Here is a 13,560-nt window from a genome sequence, read left to right as displayed (position 1 = left end):
CTTTTTCTAATATGTTGCACTTTGCAGAGAAACAAGAACTGTACAGCCACTTAGGGAACCAGGATGTAAAGGCAAACAGGTCGTGGGGAGCCCCGCCAAGCCAAGTGCCTGCTGGGGCCTCACTCCACACAGAAACGCTGCCTTCTGAGTAATGGGGTTCATCACGAGGCCCCACTGTGATGTATTAGTGCCCCTCTGCTCTGCAGCCTGCTCTGCCAGGTGTAATTATACTTAGAGCCATGGTCTTCCTACCACAGAGAGAGGGGCTAAAAAAGAACGAGACAATAAACGACGGATATTCATGGATATTAGATTCCACTCTCCTGTACTGTGGGCAGGTGAGAAGCGCGTAAGCAGGGTGACCCCCCCCCGCCCCCCCCCCCCACACCCGGTTTGGAAGGAAATTGGAAGCCCCGGGTCTCTGTTCTTTCTGTGGGCATCTTGCTGAGCCCCGGGGGTGGTCACAGGGCTGGTGGTGGTGCCTCAGGAGCACTGGTTTGGTTTTAATCAATCAGGCCCTAGTACAGGAAGGGCGTGGAGGAGAGAAGCACATCTGAGACGCTGCAGAGCCGAGGCTGCCTTTTGTGTTTCAGGGATCTTGCAGCGAGTGAGCCAGTCCTGGAATGAAGCCTCAGGAGCTCTGGCTGGGGCTGGGTGGCTCTCAGGAGTCCCGCTTCGCGGTGCTTGCAAGTCTAGGCAAGGAACCAAAGATAGTGATTCGCTGTACATTTCTGACTTCAAACTTGTCTGTCTTGAAAGATGGTTTGCCCGGCTGCGGTGCAGCAGCCAGAATGTGCGAGGCCCAGCGGACTGGCCTGCTCTTGGCTTCCCGACATCCACTTGCACTTGCATAAGTGTCTCTACTGGAAAAGTCAGTGGCTCAGAGATGGAGAGAGAGGAACAGAAGATGAGTTTCAGCTGTAACGTATTATCCTCCAACTTTGCTTTGCACAAGTACGTATCTTCCAGTTTGGACTCACCAGGTATATAGGAAGCTAAAGTCACGTCTGAGAGCCGTATTCTTCAGCTTCCTGGTCTGATTTCCACGTCTCTCCATTATCTGGTGATGGTGTCGATTCCTCTCCTTGAGTCCATGTTGCTCTATTATAAAAAACCACTGTCCCCTTTGTGGAAGGCATCATCTGGGAAAGAGTATTTTTTTAAGTAGGTACTTATAAAAAAAGTAGATTTGCTTTAAAGGAGGACGGAGATGACCGGTGTGGGGTGAGAGGCAGGAAAATTAACTAACTAACTCCCATGGTGGGGTGCTGGTAGCAAACCCACATGACAACCCAACCTATTTGGAGGTGGACGCTGGTTCCGGTTTCTGAAACCACTGCAGCCCTCCACCAGAGTACTGAGTCCAGCGTTTCTCAAAATGAAGTCAGAAAATGGGCCTGGAAATATATTCTAGGGAACTGGTGAACCCATGCAGTTGAGGGGAACAGCCAGGTGGGTTAGGTTAAGGATGGTTTGGGGGTGGTGTGGACATGCGAGAGGGAACACAGCAGAAACCGGAAGCTAAAATAGGAGAAGAACAAATCCTGGGGGGTTTGGAGGAATGAACATTGATCTAGGCAGATAGGAAGATACTGAACAGCAGGGGGTGGCGATGGGAATTCCTTGATGGGAAAAGTCTCCGTAATGAAGTAGAATGTTCTAGTCATAAAGTAATAGGTGACACCCTTAGAAATCTCTTTTGCGATGAGTTTGGGGAAGGATTTTGAACGATACTTGGCATGCTTTAAAATGTGCCAGTGCGTGGATGCCTTTGTATGCGACAGGCCCCCAGGACTCAGTGGACACGGGCTTTGGTGCAGCCCCTGAGGTTGGCGTCGCTGTGTCGAGCCTGGTGGCCCCGGGCAGCGGAGGTGAGTCACGGGTTCCTGGAGCACATCCTTCACCTTGATTCATAACTCAGAGTCTGACGTCAAGTTCTAGGTAGAGTGGATTTTGTGCTTCAAAATATAGGAGAGCACTGGGATACTTAAAACTGATTTTTGGAAGTGGCCAAATGTTTAAAAATGTTTGTTTTTAAAATTTCAAAGCGATTCCAGGTCGAGTTTAGCCTAAAATACAGTTTTATGAAGTGAATTACAGATTCCCAGACATGAAATGGGAATGCTGGAGTAACCAATCAGAGATGTGGTTTTATTAGTAGGTACTTCCTTTCCTTCCCTGATATTTAGAGGAATTGTGACATGGTCCCCACTTGACTTAGTAAAATACTTTGACGAGCTGGGGTTGGAATCGATGCCTCTGTCACGTGTAGGGAGGACGCATTCACTTCTTCCGCGGGTCCTCAGGGGTACCTTTTCCTCATCAAGTGGCTTTTACTTAGGTCTGATGCAGTTGTTGATTTTCAGTCCATTAAGACATCCTGGCTCCAGGATGTTGTCAGGAGAGCATCCTCTTATGAGTAGAATCTAGAGACAGGATACGTGACTGTTCAGGTTACCTGTTCATTTTGGGCAGCCCATGGTACTCGGGGTTGAAAGTCATTTTTGATGTCTCGGAATCAGCCTGGTTGCCAGGGTCAGTGTGGGTGGGTTTCCAGCTGTGTTCAGAGGTTTGGGGTTGTGGGTAGGCTGCCCGTTCTGAACGTGGGTCAGTGTGCCTGGGCTGCTCTCCTTGGGAAGTGCGGCCCTGGCGGGGGTGGGACGTGTCACCGGTGTGACGGTGAATGTCTGCAGCGCACACCCAGCTCTCACGCAGGGATGGGTCAATGTAATTGCTAACTACCAGCCGTGTATTTACTGAAATGGCTGGCACCCTTGGCCATTTTTATGAAACACTTTATTGCGGGACAGCTATTACTGCATGTGCTACTTCGAGTCACTGGCCAGGCCGGGGTAATTCGTGGCTCCCCTCGCGTCCCAGCCAGCTTTGGGGTATTAGCTCTTCCTGAACAGCAGCCCTCTGTAGCTGAGGCCACAACGCTTTAAGTCGTTAAGAAGATATTCTCGGCCCCTTCTCGCTTCAGCCATCAGACTGTAAATCACACAACACTCATTCTCCATCAGATAACAGCTTAAGACAGAACACTGTCAAACCGGTTTATACTCCATTTCTTAAATCACATCACGGAGGAAACATTTTAAGAAAATGGAGTTGACTTCTTTTTTTTTCCTTTTTGAATGATCGTCATAAACTAACGCTTTAGAAAGAGCTCTCAAAAGACTGAGCATTGTTTTCGGGATAATTTTGCCTCAGTAAATCCTCTCTATGTTCAGGCGTTTATTAGGCCATTACTTGTTTTGGAGGACAGATCATCCTGGCAGCTCATTAACTGGATAAACGGGGGCTTCAGTGAAAGGTTTTCGTTGAGGCTTTGTAGGGACCAGAGGGACGGGGCAAAGTTCTTTGGCCTCTGCACTTGGAATCCTAAGACAGGGGCCCATTTTAGCTGGGAACGCCCCTCCCTGTCTGTCATCACTGTGAAGTTTGTTCCTGTCACCCACACAAGGGACAAGGTCGCCAGTAGGGTGTGCCCGCGTGCGTCCCATACATATCTCAGGCATCTTTGGGGAGCCTTGGATTTACTGTGTGCTTTCCGAACCTGACAAGGGTTATGGCAGCTCTTAGGCCAGATTGTGCATTTCATGGAGCTGAGGCTGCAGAAGTCTGTGCTTCTTAGGGCAGCAGCTGACTTTTTACTGGGACAAGTCTAGAAAAGGCCCACCTGTAACGAGGTACATTTTGCCCTGCAGATATTTTAAAAGAGATTATTTGGTGTTGACGATATTACTTAAATGATTTTTGCTAAGACGTCTGACGAAGGGAGGCAACAAGAGAGGATTTCAATCAGCGGTTTCCATCTCACCATCGAGGGTCCGCTCTGTTCACAAATAATCCACAAATGCAATCTGTCTAAAATCTACTGAAGAGGCGTGACAGCCATTTCCATGCTGCTTTTGGTGGTGGGTAAAATAACATGGCCTTTCATATAGATCTAGTCGTTTTCTTCAAATAGTCCTATGTGGAATCCTTGAAATTATGTGGCTAAATTCAATAGACCTGAAAAATACAATATGGATTGTGGGTCCTGGCCGTAAGCTATATATTGAACTAACCAACCAACGCAAAGCTCTAGGAGAGTGTTTACTTGAAAACAATTCATAGCCTTCTTCCAGATTAGCCATAATTCCCAAAAAGAAGGGATGGAGGGAGCTCAGCTAAAAACACCCTTAACTTGGTATAAATAATGACACGTTTTTTCCCCTGGGTTGTCTACAGCTTAAAAGATGGGAACAGAAGTTCACCTTGATGCATAAGCCTGGACAGAGTCAAGAAGCTCCTTCCTAGACCCAGAGTTTAAAAGCCTAGTGGATGGCAGCAGCCACCCCTCATACAGAGGGACTCCCACAACAGGTTGTCCATTAATTTTGCTTTATAAACTTAATGAACTTTTGCTAAAAACGGATCCCGTGCCAGGTAGCATGCCGAGTGCTGCGGCTGCCACCCCTCCCCTCCCCCCAGAACCAGCCGATCAACCAACCTCCTCCTCAATCCACAGGGCACCCGGGGGAGCCAGTCTTCCAGCACGTTGCCCTCCCAGCCTCCAGGTGTGCGGGCTCCAGTGACAGATGGCACTGGCTTCACCTGTGGTGCCAACTCATAAATTTCAATGAGATTTCCCCCTGAATAGCAAACAGAGAACCAGACTAAACTCACAATCACGCAAAAATGTATTTAAAATTGTATTTCACTGAAGCCCAGTTACAAGTAGAGCCATACTTTGTGAATTTCTTAGGGTGTTAGATAAACATGTATTTTGAATATCTAGTCAGGTTCCAGGTAAGATATCTGAGCTGTGCTTTGGTATGTTTTTTTCTTTCTATGAGCAGTTACAACACAATCTCATTTTCAGGATTTCAGAAGTGGGCCTTCAAGACAACAGGCAATTGTCAGAGCTGGATGAGTTAGCATTGTAAAGATCCAGTGCTTTTTTGTGTGTTGAGGTAACTGGTTTATAACATTACATGTTTCACGTGTATAACATTATATTTTGACTTCTCCATACACTACAGTGTATTCACCATCAAAGGCTGAGTTTCTGTCTGCCACCACATAGTTGACCCCCTTTACCCATTTCGCCCTCCCTCTACCTCCGACCCCAGCAATGGCATTTTTCTCCCGAAATGATCAGTCCATAAGACGGTTTACATATGACGTGATATTGTTGGTAAATGGCCTTCATCTGGCTGTCCCCGCCCCTCCCAGACCCCACTTAAGTAAGCCCTTGATTTAAAATTGTCTGGAAAGATCGTCCAGTGCTTTCTGTAAGGGTTGATGACCAAGAAGCCAGACCTCTGGTGAAAATGGAGTTTGTAAAACAAAACTGAATCTTATCATTTCTTACAAAATCATGATCCCGCCAGATTCCAGACTCAGGAGCCACGGGGTGGGGGGGTGGGAACTGGCTCTGCCTTTCTCTCTCGAAAAGAGGTTTGATGAAAATGTTTTACTGTCAGGCCCAGGAGTTTTCAGTACTGCAGCGGGATGCACGAGGGGCACGCGGCTTCCTGGTGATGTAACGTACCGTATTCTCTTAACACTTCTAAGTCACTCATTTTTAAAAAAGTTAGTTTTTTCAAAAACCTTACCTCTTCATGCTTGTCTGAAATAAGCCAGATGACTGGTCCCTGCTTTTCTGGCTGGGAAGAGGGGCAGTCCTCTCTTTACTCCTAGTTAGGGAAGTCCTGAGCAATCGTCTGCAACCAGGAACCACGAGCTGCTAAGTTGGTGACTCTTCTCCGGGTCCCCAGCTACCACTGGAGCACCGTTCATGACGGGAGTGTTTGTGCTCTTCTTAGTACAAGAGAGAATTCAGTGTAAAATTAGGGCCTCCAATGATTTTCTTTTATGTCACAGTTTATTTGACATGTGCTTTTAAAAAACAGCACTTGCAAAACTGGTCTTTAGTGTTTTGAGTCAGAGGTAACAAAGGCGTGCAGTGAACAAAGGGGTGCCCCAGTGCGACAGAGAAATAGTATTATTGCCATGAGAACAGGGGTGAGGGCAACGCAGCCTCCATGGACTACTGTTAACTGTACCACAGTTACCATTAAAGGTCAAGATTTTGATTTACTAGCTTACCATCTTATTCTTTCCAGGCAAAACAAATCAGTTTAATGTTACAGCTTTTTTTTCGCCTTTTAAAACTTTTCGGTCTGAGGGTGGGGAGGGGGGGTTTGTCCACTGCACAATCTTCGACGTGTAAGTTAATTTTTTATGTGATGTTCCAGTATAAATTTTATTCATTAAATTTATTTGAAAACTTCTGTTGTCTTTTTTTAACCAAAAAAATAAATAAATCATTTATTCTCAGACCTCTGCCTTCTGGGATCCCTGGGCATTGAATGGGCAACATCACTTTTACTCAGTGGATGGGAGAATACTTATTCCTGGTACTAAGACGAATGAGAGCGCCGCAAACAAAATACTGCATCCAGATCACGGCCTCTCTTCATCATTGCTAATCCCCAGCACTTGGAACAACGCCCGGCCCTTAGCACGTGCTTAAAAATATTTGTTGAGGGACCTGCGGAATGAAACGTTTTCCTAGGGTGGTGACAGTATCTGAAACAGCATGTGGCACTGAGCTCGGCGGCACTGCGCACTAGGACGTGCTGTTTCTCACCACTGCTGCACCTCCCCCGGAAGCGTGTGATGTCGATGAAGCAATGGCGCCAGGCCTGGTCTGCGTGGAGGTTGCACCTCAAGGCGCAGGTCAGGCGGGGCGTCTGGCTGGGGCCTAGGACGTCAGCGCACAGGCTCCAGCCCGGCCGTGGCAGGGGGACCCGAACCTGTCACGACGACAGCTGCCTCTCCAGCACCTCCTTTATCACCGTTGGATCTGCTCGGCCGAGAGTCGCTCTTCGGACCAACCCGATCAGTTTGTTTATGGCCCTGGGGTTTCCCTTCTTTACATCCGTGACCTTTAAAGACAAATTATTTTAGAGGAGAAAATAGAGGCTCTCGCCTAAAAATCTTAAATCAAGTTTACGTTTATGGAAACTTAAATTCAGTTTCTTTTTTCTGTATTAGATATAGAATGAGAAAAGGAAACAGGGGAGGCGGTGACCTTCGGAGGAGGTTTCTGGGCTCCTGGCAAAGGAGGTGTCTGCTACCCCGCCTCCTGATTCGAAGGGAGTGAGGAGGACTGTGACGTGTCACAGCTGAGAAGCCGGTGCACAGGACCCGGGTGCCGGATCGTGAAGCTCCTGACCCTGCGGGGGCTCAGCGGGCTCTCCTCCCCTGACTCCCTGCCAAGAAGCTCGTTCGCTAGAAGACAAAGCCACGAGATGGCAACGCTCCCCGAGCTTCTGGTGGGGGAGTGCCTGGCTGGCAGGCTGGAAGGGCCGGGGGCAGGGGGCGCTGAGTGCCTGTCAAACAGCCACCGCGTCAGGGCCACCCGCCCGACCTCCTGCTTCTGATCGGCAACAGCGTCTGCGAGTATCTGCGCAGTGCTGCATTCTGAGTCTGAAACTAAAAGTGTGTCTTTATCAGTCACTCCAGATGAGGCTGGAAGATGGAGATTGCCGAGACCCTGCACAAGCTCATTTTCCTTATCGAGAGCTCTTTACAGAGCTGTTAGTGTCCCCGCAAGCTGATGGGCAGGTGGTATCATTCTGAAAGGGATGCTAGCAATTTTGTTCCCCACTGAAAAATCTCTCTGGACAATATGATTAGACTTGGGGAGGGAGGGATGCGCCTCATTTTAGCTCTTCTATTGTGTTCTACGCTCAGAACACAGAATGACTTGATTTCCAGCTATGTTCCTGTCAAGGATTTTCTCCATAATTTACAAATAATTTTCCCTTCTGCCTTTCTTCCCAGCTCTCAAAGGCACGGAACTGAAGTGTTTCCCTGTCTCTGCCCCTGTGCAGTGCTGCCTGCTGCTTCCTGATAGAGAGGTCCTCTTACAAAGCAGAGCTCGGCAACCTTGGGAGAGGGCCGCAGGCCTGGGAGGTCGAAACTTGCTAACACCCCCTTCAACCGAAACTCCATGAGATCAAGCTCCACGGGGGGGATTTTCCTTCTACGAAAAGCTGTATTTTTCCAATAGTCACCTGATTTCATCTCTTGATTCTAGCTTAAAACTGACAAAAATAACTGGGGGATTACTGATGAAACCGGGCCAACCATTATTAGGAAGCACCGCTGGGCTGCAAGGGGGAGAAGCAGAGGGGCTCCTGGCTGAGTCCTCAGGCGGCCCTGGCCCTGGGCCTCTGCCGGCGACCCCCTGCCCACCTGCCGCTGCGCGTGAAGACCCCCTTCCCCCGAGGGGCTAAGTACCACTTGAGGATGTGCCTCCAGCGTGGAGCGGCAGAGCTGCTCCAGCGCCTCTGCATCCTGCATCAGTTCAAGCTGCTTTCCTGCAACGATCTGTGCTGGGGTCTTGCCCTTACTCCTCCACAGTTCCTGAAACACCTGCGGGCAGAGAGAGGCGGGGTCAGCTCTTCTGCCAGCTCCACTTGCTGGGGTGGAAGAGCAGTCAGTGGATTCCCAGCTGCATGCAGACACACCCGGGGCCTCCCCGCGCCGAGCTGTGCCCTCAGAACAGAGCCGGAGACCCTGCTGGTGGAGACGCTGGCGGAGACGGGTCGTCCCCACTCGCCGACTCCAAGGGCACAGCAGGGAGGGCGGGGAGTGTGAGAAGATGATCACTCACAGGGCCCCTGCTGACGGGAGTGCCACGGAATTAATTAATTGCGGTGACATGTTGGTGAAGGATGGGGCCACACGGGCTGCAAAAGGGAACCACTGCACTTAGAGGGGGTCATGAAAACTTGGCCTCTGCTGGGAAACAGGAGTTTTTTCAGGGAGGGGGCGAGAGAGGAGCCCATAATGAAGATACAGAATGGAAAATAACGAAAAACATAAATCACAATCCTTGGGGACCAAGGCTTACCACGTCCATCCCCACAGGTGGATGTGGCTCGGAACCTGGCTAGGATAATGAGCAGTTGACGGTGTGGGTATTTTTCTACTTAAAGAGATAACCAATTCCCACACTTAATAAAGTTGGAAAAAAAGGAAGACATTTGTAAAGAAGGGGTGTCCCAGGGCAGTTTTCCACAGTGCCTGTTTCTCTAGTGTGAGCTGGAAGGGGAGGGGATCTCGTTAGCCTCCATCTCAGCCAGCAGTCAGCACTGAGCACTTGCCAGCCAGGAGCCCCTCTGCCCAGAGCAGCGTGCCTTCAGCTTGGCTGTCGGGCGCCCACGGTGACTGTGGCCCAGAGGCGTCTGGGGCATCCTTCCGAAAGCGCACCTACAGGGCACACTCTGGCGATCACCACACAGCCCTCGCCGCGTACGCAGACCTGTCCCTGCTCTTAGAAAAATACTGAACATAAGTGCCTCCAACTCAATTCTTCAAACGTGTATTCAGCCGACAATGAGAAAGGCATTGAGGAGAAAGGGGCACACAGCGGGTAAGAACCTCCCCTGCTCTCAGCGGACATACTGATGGCGTGCCCACAGCACAGGAACCGGAGGACAGACAATCTGTGATGCGGATAAGACTCAGCGTCTGAAGAGCTTCTCTGCCCCCTTTCCCTGATAGAGTTATTTCTCTTGAATAAGACTTACAATTTTAAAACATTGCTCCTAATTATAAAATTTAATATGTGTTCACTGTAGAAAATAAGGAAGGAAATACAGAAAAGACAAAGAGAAATCTTACCCAATTCCCATCCCCTCAAGGTGACCAATGTTAGTGTTCTAGTATTTTCCCTTTCATGGTTTTCTTTCTGTTTTGTAACATAATTGTGATCACAGCACATATACAATTTGTAACCTGCTTCTGTTTCACTGATTACAGAAGTACTTTCTTGTATTAACAAAAAAATCCAATATCCATCATGATTTACTTAAATGACCCCCTACTGGTAGATTCGGACCAGTGTTTATTTTGTTCATCTGCAGAGTCTCCTAAAAAAGTTTCTAGTTGAAAATGTCCAACATTCAGGAAGAGAGAATGGAGATCCCAAGAGAGACCAGATCCCTAGCTTATAACAGAAGTCACCTGCAAGAGTGATTGATGAGAAGCTACACAGCAACTCTTTACAGGAAAGCCCGGCAGGTGTGGATGCTGCTTGCAGCCCAGGCCTGGGAGGAGCTGAACGCCTGGCGGTCACAGGCCCCTGCAGCCACTGCGGCTGAAAGTGCAGAGCTGAGCTGAGCTGGCCGCCCAGGGGTCAGCCTTTGCCTGGCACCCAGTACACCTGGGACCCGACAGGCCCAAACACTGGTTGGATCTGCTTGGGCCAAAATAACAAGAATGAAGGCAATTGAGGCAGTCAGGGACCAAGGCCAAACCACACCTTTCAGAAGGAAAAGCAGAACAATGCTGGGACGACGCTTTTACACGCAGAGAGGCTGGCTGCTCCCTGAGAGAGTGGGGAGGGGTACCAAGGAGTGACCTAGGGAAGCACACCTCAGCAGCCTCCAGGAGCAAGTGCCCAGTGGCTGCAGGGTTCTCCCACTCCCAGAGTTAGAACACACCAGCTTACTCACTTCCCCAGTTAGCACCCCTGGGCTGACACAGTGGATTCCAGAATCCAATCCTCTGCTTGTTCCTATTTAAGGCACAGATTGTGCCCTCCTGGCTGTAGCCCAGCAGGGCGGGAGCCACTATACGGGGCCCGGCCGCCTCCAGGCCAGACTCTGCGGCCTCCCCCGGCCTCCTGGCTGCAAACATCGTGGCTCTGTGCTTGCCAACCTCGTGCTGCGGCATAAATCCTCAGCTTTTGTCTGTGTTTAATCACCACCCTGGGAAGTGCTATCGAAGTGCAATTGTTTCTGGCCAGGAGTGCACCTCCCAGGCCTGCAGCTGCTCACCCAAGACAGACCGCATCACAAGGGGGTCCTGGTGCAGGGCCGGTCATCTGGGTTAATAAATGGCCACCGGGGTAGGGAGTGCTGCAAGCTGGGGACCCCCGATCACACCCCCACCACTGAAGCCAGCTCTGACGCATGCGGAGGAAACTCAGGCTTCAGTTCCTGGTGACTGAGCACACACCCTCCTAAATACTACCCAACCATTTCTCTAGCTAAAGCTATTTTTAAAGAATCTGGAGGGAAGGATAAAAGGAGAGCACACAGGCTCCTGGCCTGTCCCTGCCTGTTTGGGGCTTCCAGGGTCAGAGGGTGGCGGAAAGACCTGTTCCAGGGAGAGGGCAGGGAGGGAGCGGTGACAGACAGAGAGGGGGTCCCTCTGGGCAAAGGCAAGTATCGCGAAACGTCATTCTTCTAGAAAGGCACAGACGTCAATCTAGGCCCTTAAGAGAAGCAGGGCACAGGAAAATGTGCAAAGAACTGACGCACTAAAACGGAGAAAAAGACATCAAATCATTCGTAAGTTTTACTGCACGATGTAACATTTTCTATATTAAAAGGTTTTTGGTGATTTCTGTTTAAGGTAGACCCCAAAGTAGACAGGAGGAAATTGCTTAAATGGCACACTCGCATGTTAAAATTCGACTTCCATCTCTGTGGAATCCCTGTCCAGCCTGGTCCCACAGGAAGCACTAGAGGGACAATCCCTGGGAGACGGTGGACCGTCTGCACTTACTCCAGGCTCGCACAGAGGAGACACGTAGGCATCTGGGGTGATTTCCCCCGGGGCCTGGCTGGCCAGCAGTCTGGACGACGCCCGGGGCCTCCGAGTCCCCAGAGGCTCAGGACCCTGGCATGCTAGCCGCAGGGGTGTTGTGATTGTGCAGGTGGGAGTCTGGTGTGCCCTGTCCTTGGTGAGGGGAGGAGACGGGGGCTACTTCATTAGACAGAACCGGATCCTGTGAGAGGAGCCCGGGTGCTTTTGTCTACAGTTACCAGGAGTTTGCTCATGGTGATAAATAATCTTTGAGCTTCTGTTTCTGAAAGACAGGGCTGCCTCACGGCAGCAACCTCTCAACTCCCCTGGGGCCCAGGGAGCTGAGAGGATGAGGTTTGTAAACCTCAGAAGCACTGTTGGGACACCTGGGGGCAAGGTGCAGTGAAATGTGTCAGGGATGAAAATAATGGACAGTCATGGAAAGGAGAGCCGGATGGCAAGAGGTGGATTAATAATAAATTAGACGTAAAGTGGGAGAGTCTTTGGAGTTCAGAACGTTCTCAGGGCAGGACGACTCTTTCTGCGTATCTGTCATCCTTAGGAGTCATTTTCTCAGTCAACTTTCTTTCTCATCTCCTGGTTATTCAGTCACTAGTAGGACCTCTTCCAGTTCTGTCAGAGGAAACACCAGTAACCAATGGAACCAGAGTCCTTCTGCCTCACAGGGTTTCTAAAACCTAAGGCCTACTTGGATTCCTCTGTCAAATTCAGTAAAAAATAATTATAACACATTTATGTGTTACATTTTACAGTAGACTCTAAAAATAAAAAAGACACTCAATGTAATTAGTCATCAGGGAAATGCAAATCAATCCACCACGAGCTACTACTTTACACCTACTAGGAGACGACTGTAACCAAAAAGCAGGACAATTACAAGGGCTGGCGGGGATGTGGAGAAACTGGAACCCTCACACACTGCTGACGGGACTGTAAAATGGTGCAGCCCATTTGGAAAACAGTCTGGCAGGTCCTCAAAATGTTAAACATACAACTACCACATGACCCAGAGATTCCATTCCTATAGGTACAGCCCCAAGAAATCTGAAAACATATGCGCCAACAAAACCCTGTACATATATGTTCACAGCAGCATTATTCATAAGAGCCAAAAACAGGAAACAACACAAGTGTCCACTTACTGATGAATGGTAGACAAAATGTGGTTCTACCCACACGATGGGATACTCTTTAGCCATAAAAAGGCACGAAGTACTGACACAACATAGATGGACTCTGAAAACATGACACTAGGTGAAAGAAGCCAGACACAAAAGGCCACATATCGTATGAGTCCATTCATCTTAGATGTCCAGACGAAGCCAATCCATAGAGACAGACAGTAGATTAGCAGTTTCCTAGGGCAAAAGGGGTTAATGGGGCGAAACTGCTAACTGGATGCAGGGTTATGTTTTTGCGGTGATGAAGATGTTCTGGAATTAGATAGTGGTGATGGTTATAACCTTGTGACTATACTAAAAACCAATGAACTGTAGGCTTCTTAAAAAATAAAACTAAAAAACAGTACACTAAAACCTCTTATTTTCAAAAGCCTTGTTTTTCTAACCTCCTGTCTGCCCAGCCCACAATCCACCCTGCTAACTGTATGTGTGCACAGGAAGCTGCCTGGGATGATGCTCACCCAATATTTTTTTTTTTAATTTTTAAAATTTTTTGGCCACGCCGTGCAGCATGTGGAATCTTAGTTCCCCGAGCAGGGGTTGAACCTGCACCCCCTGCAATGGAAGCGCGGAGTCTTAACCACTGGATGGCCAGGGAAGTCCCTTTCACCCAGTATTAATGGTAGTTATTTCAAGGTGGTAGAACTGGAAAATCTTTATATTTTTCAGCATTACTTAAGTTGTTACAATGAACAAATACCATTTTTTTCCCACCAGAAAATCAGTGATTTTTTTAAAAAAACAGAACAAGGTAGAA

The 13,560-nt window shown here is 49.0% G+C and overlaps 2 protein-coding genes across 4 annotated transcripts in view; one reads left to right on the top strand and one right to left on the bottom strand.

Annotated features, from left to right (window-relative positions):
- FHIP1A (FHF complex subunit HOOK interacting protein 1A) overlaps positions 1–5,264 on the top strand; it is a 275,556-nt gene extending 270,292 nt beyond the window's left edge. Inside the window, exon 13 of the mRNA XM_067736672.1 lies at positions 760–5,264. Within this exon, the coding sequence (XP_067592773.1) occupies positions 760–854 (95 nt within the window). The 3' untranslated portion in view covers positions 855–5,264. The remainder of the gene's footprint in view (positions 1–759) is intronic.
- The window catches only part of GATB (glutamyl-tRNA amidotransferase subunit B), a 77,071-nt gene continuing 68,181 nt past the window's right edge, over positions 4,671–13,560 (bottom strand). For 2 of the 3 annotated variants that reach the window (XM_067736683.1, XM_067736681.1), the window contains 2 exons: positions 8,302–8,436; positions 4,671–6,941 (listed from right to left, as the gene is read on the bottom strand). In XM_067736683.1, the coding sequence (XP_067592784.1) occupies positions 6,813–6,941; positions 8,302–8,436 (264 nt within the window). In that variant the 3' untranslated portion in view covers positions 4,671–6,812. The remainder of the gene's footprint in view (positions 6,942–8,301; positions 8,437–13,560) is intronic. The other variant, XM_067736682.1, reaches the window with a different exon arrangement.

This window comes from Pseudorca crassidens, chromosome 4, assembly GCF_039906515.1.
Source record: "Pseudorca crassidens isolate mPseCra1 chromosome 4, mPseCra1.hap1, whole genome shotgun sequence".
Lineage (NCBI taxonomy): Eukaryota > Metazoa > Chordata > Mammalia > Artiodactyla > Delphinidae > Pseudorca > Pseudorca crassidens.
The sequence above is the reverse complement of the archived record's forward strand: the minus strand, read 5'-3'. Positions and strand labels throughout refer to the sequence as shown.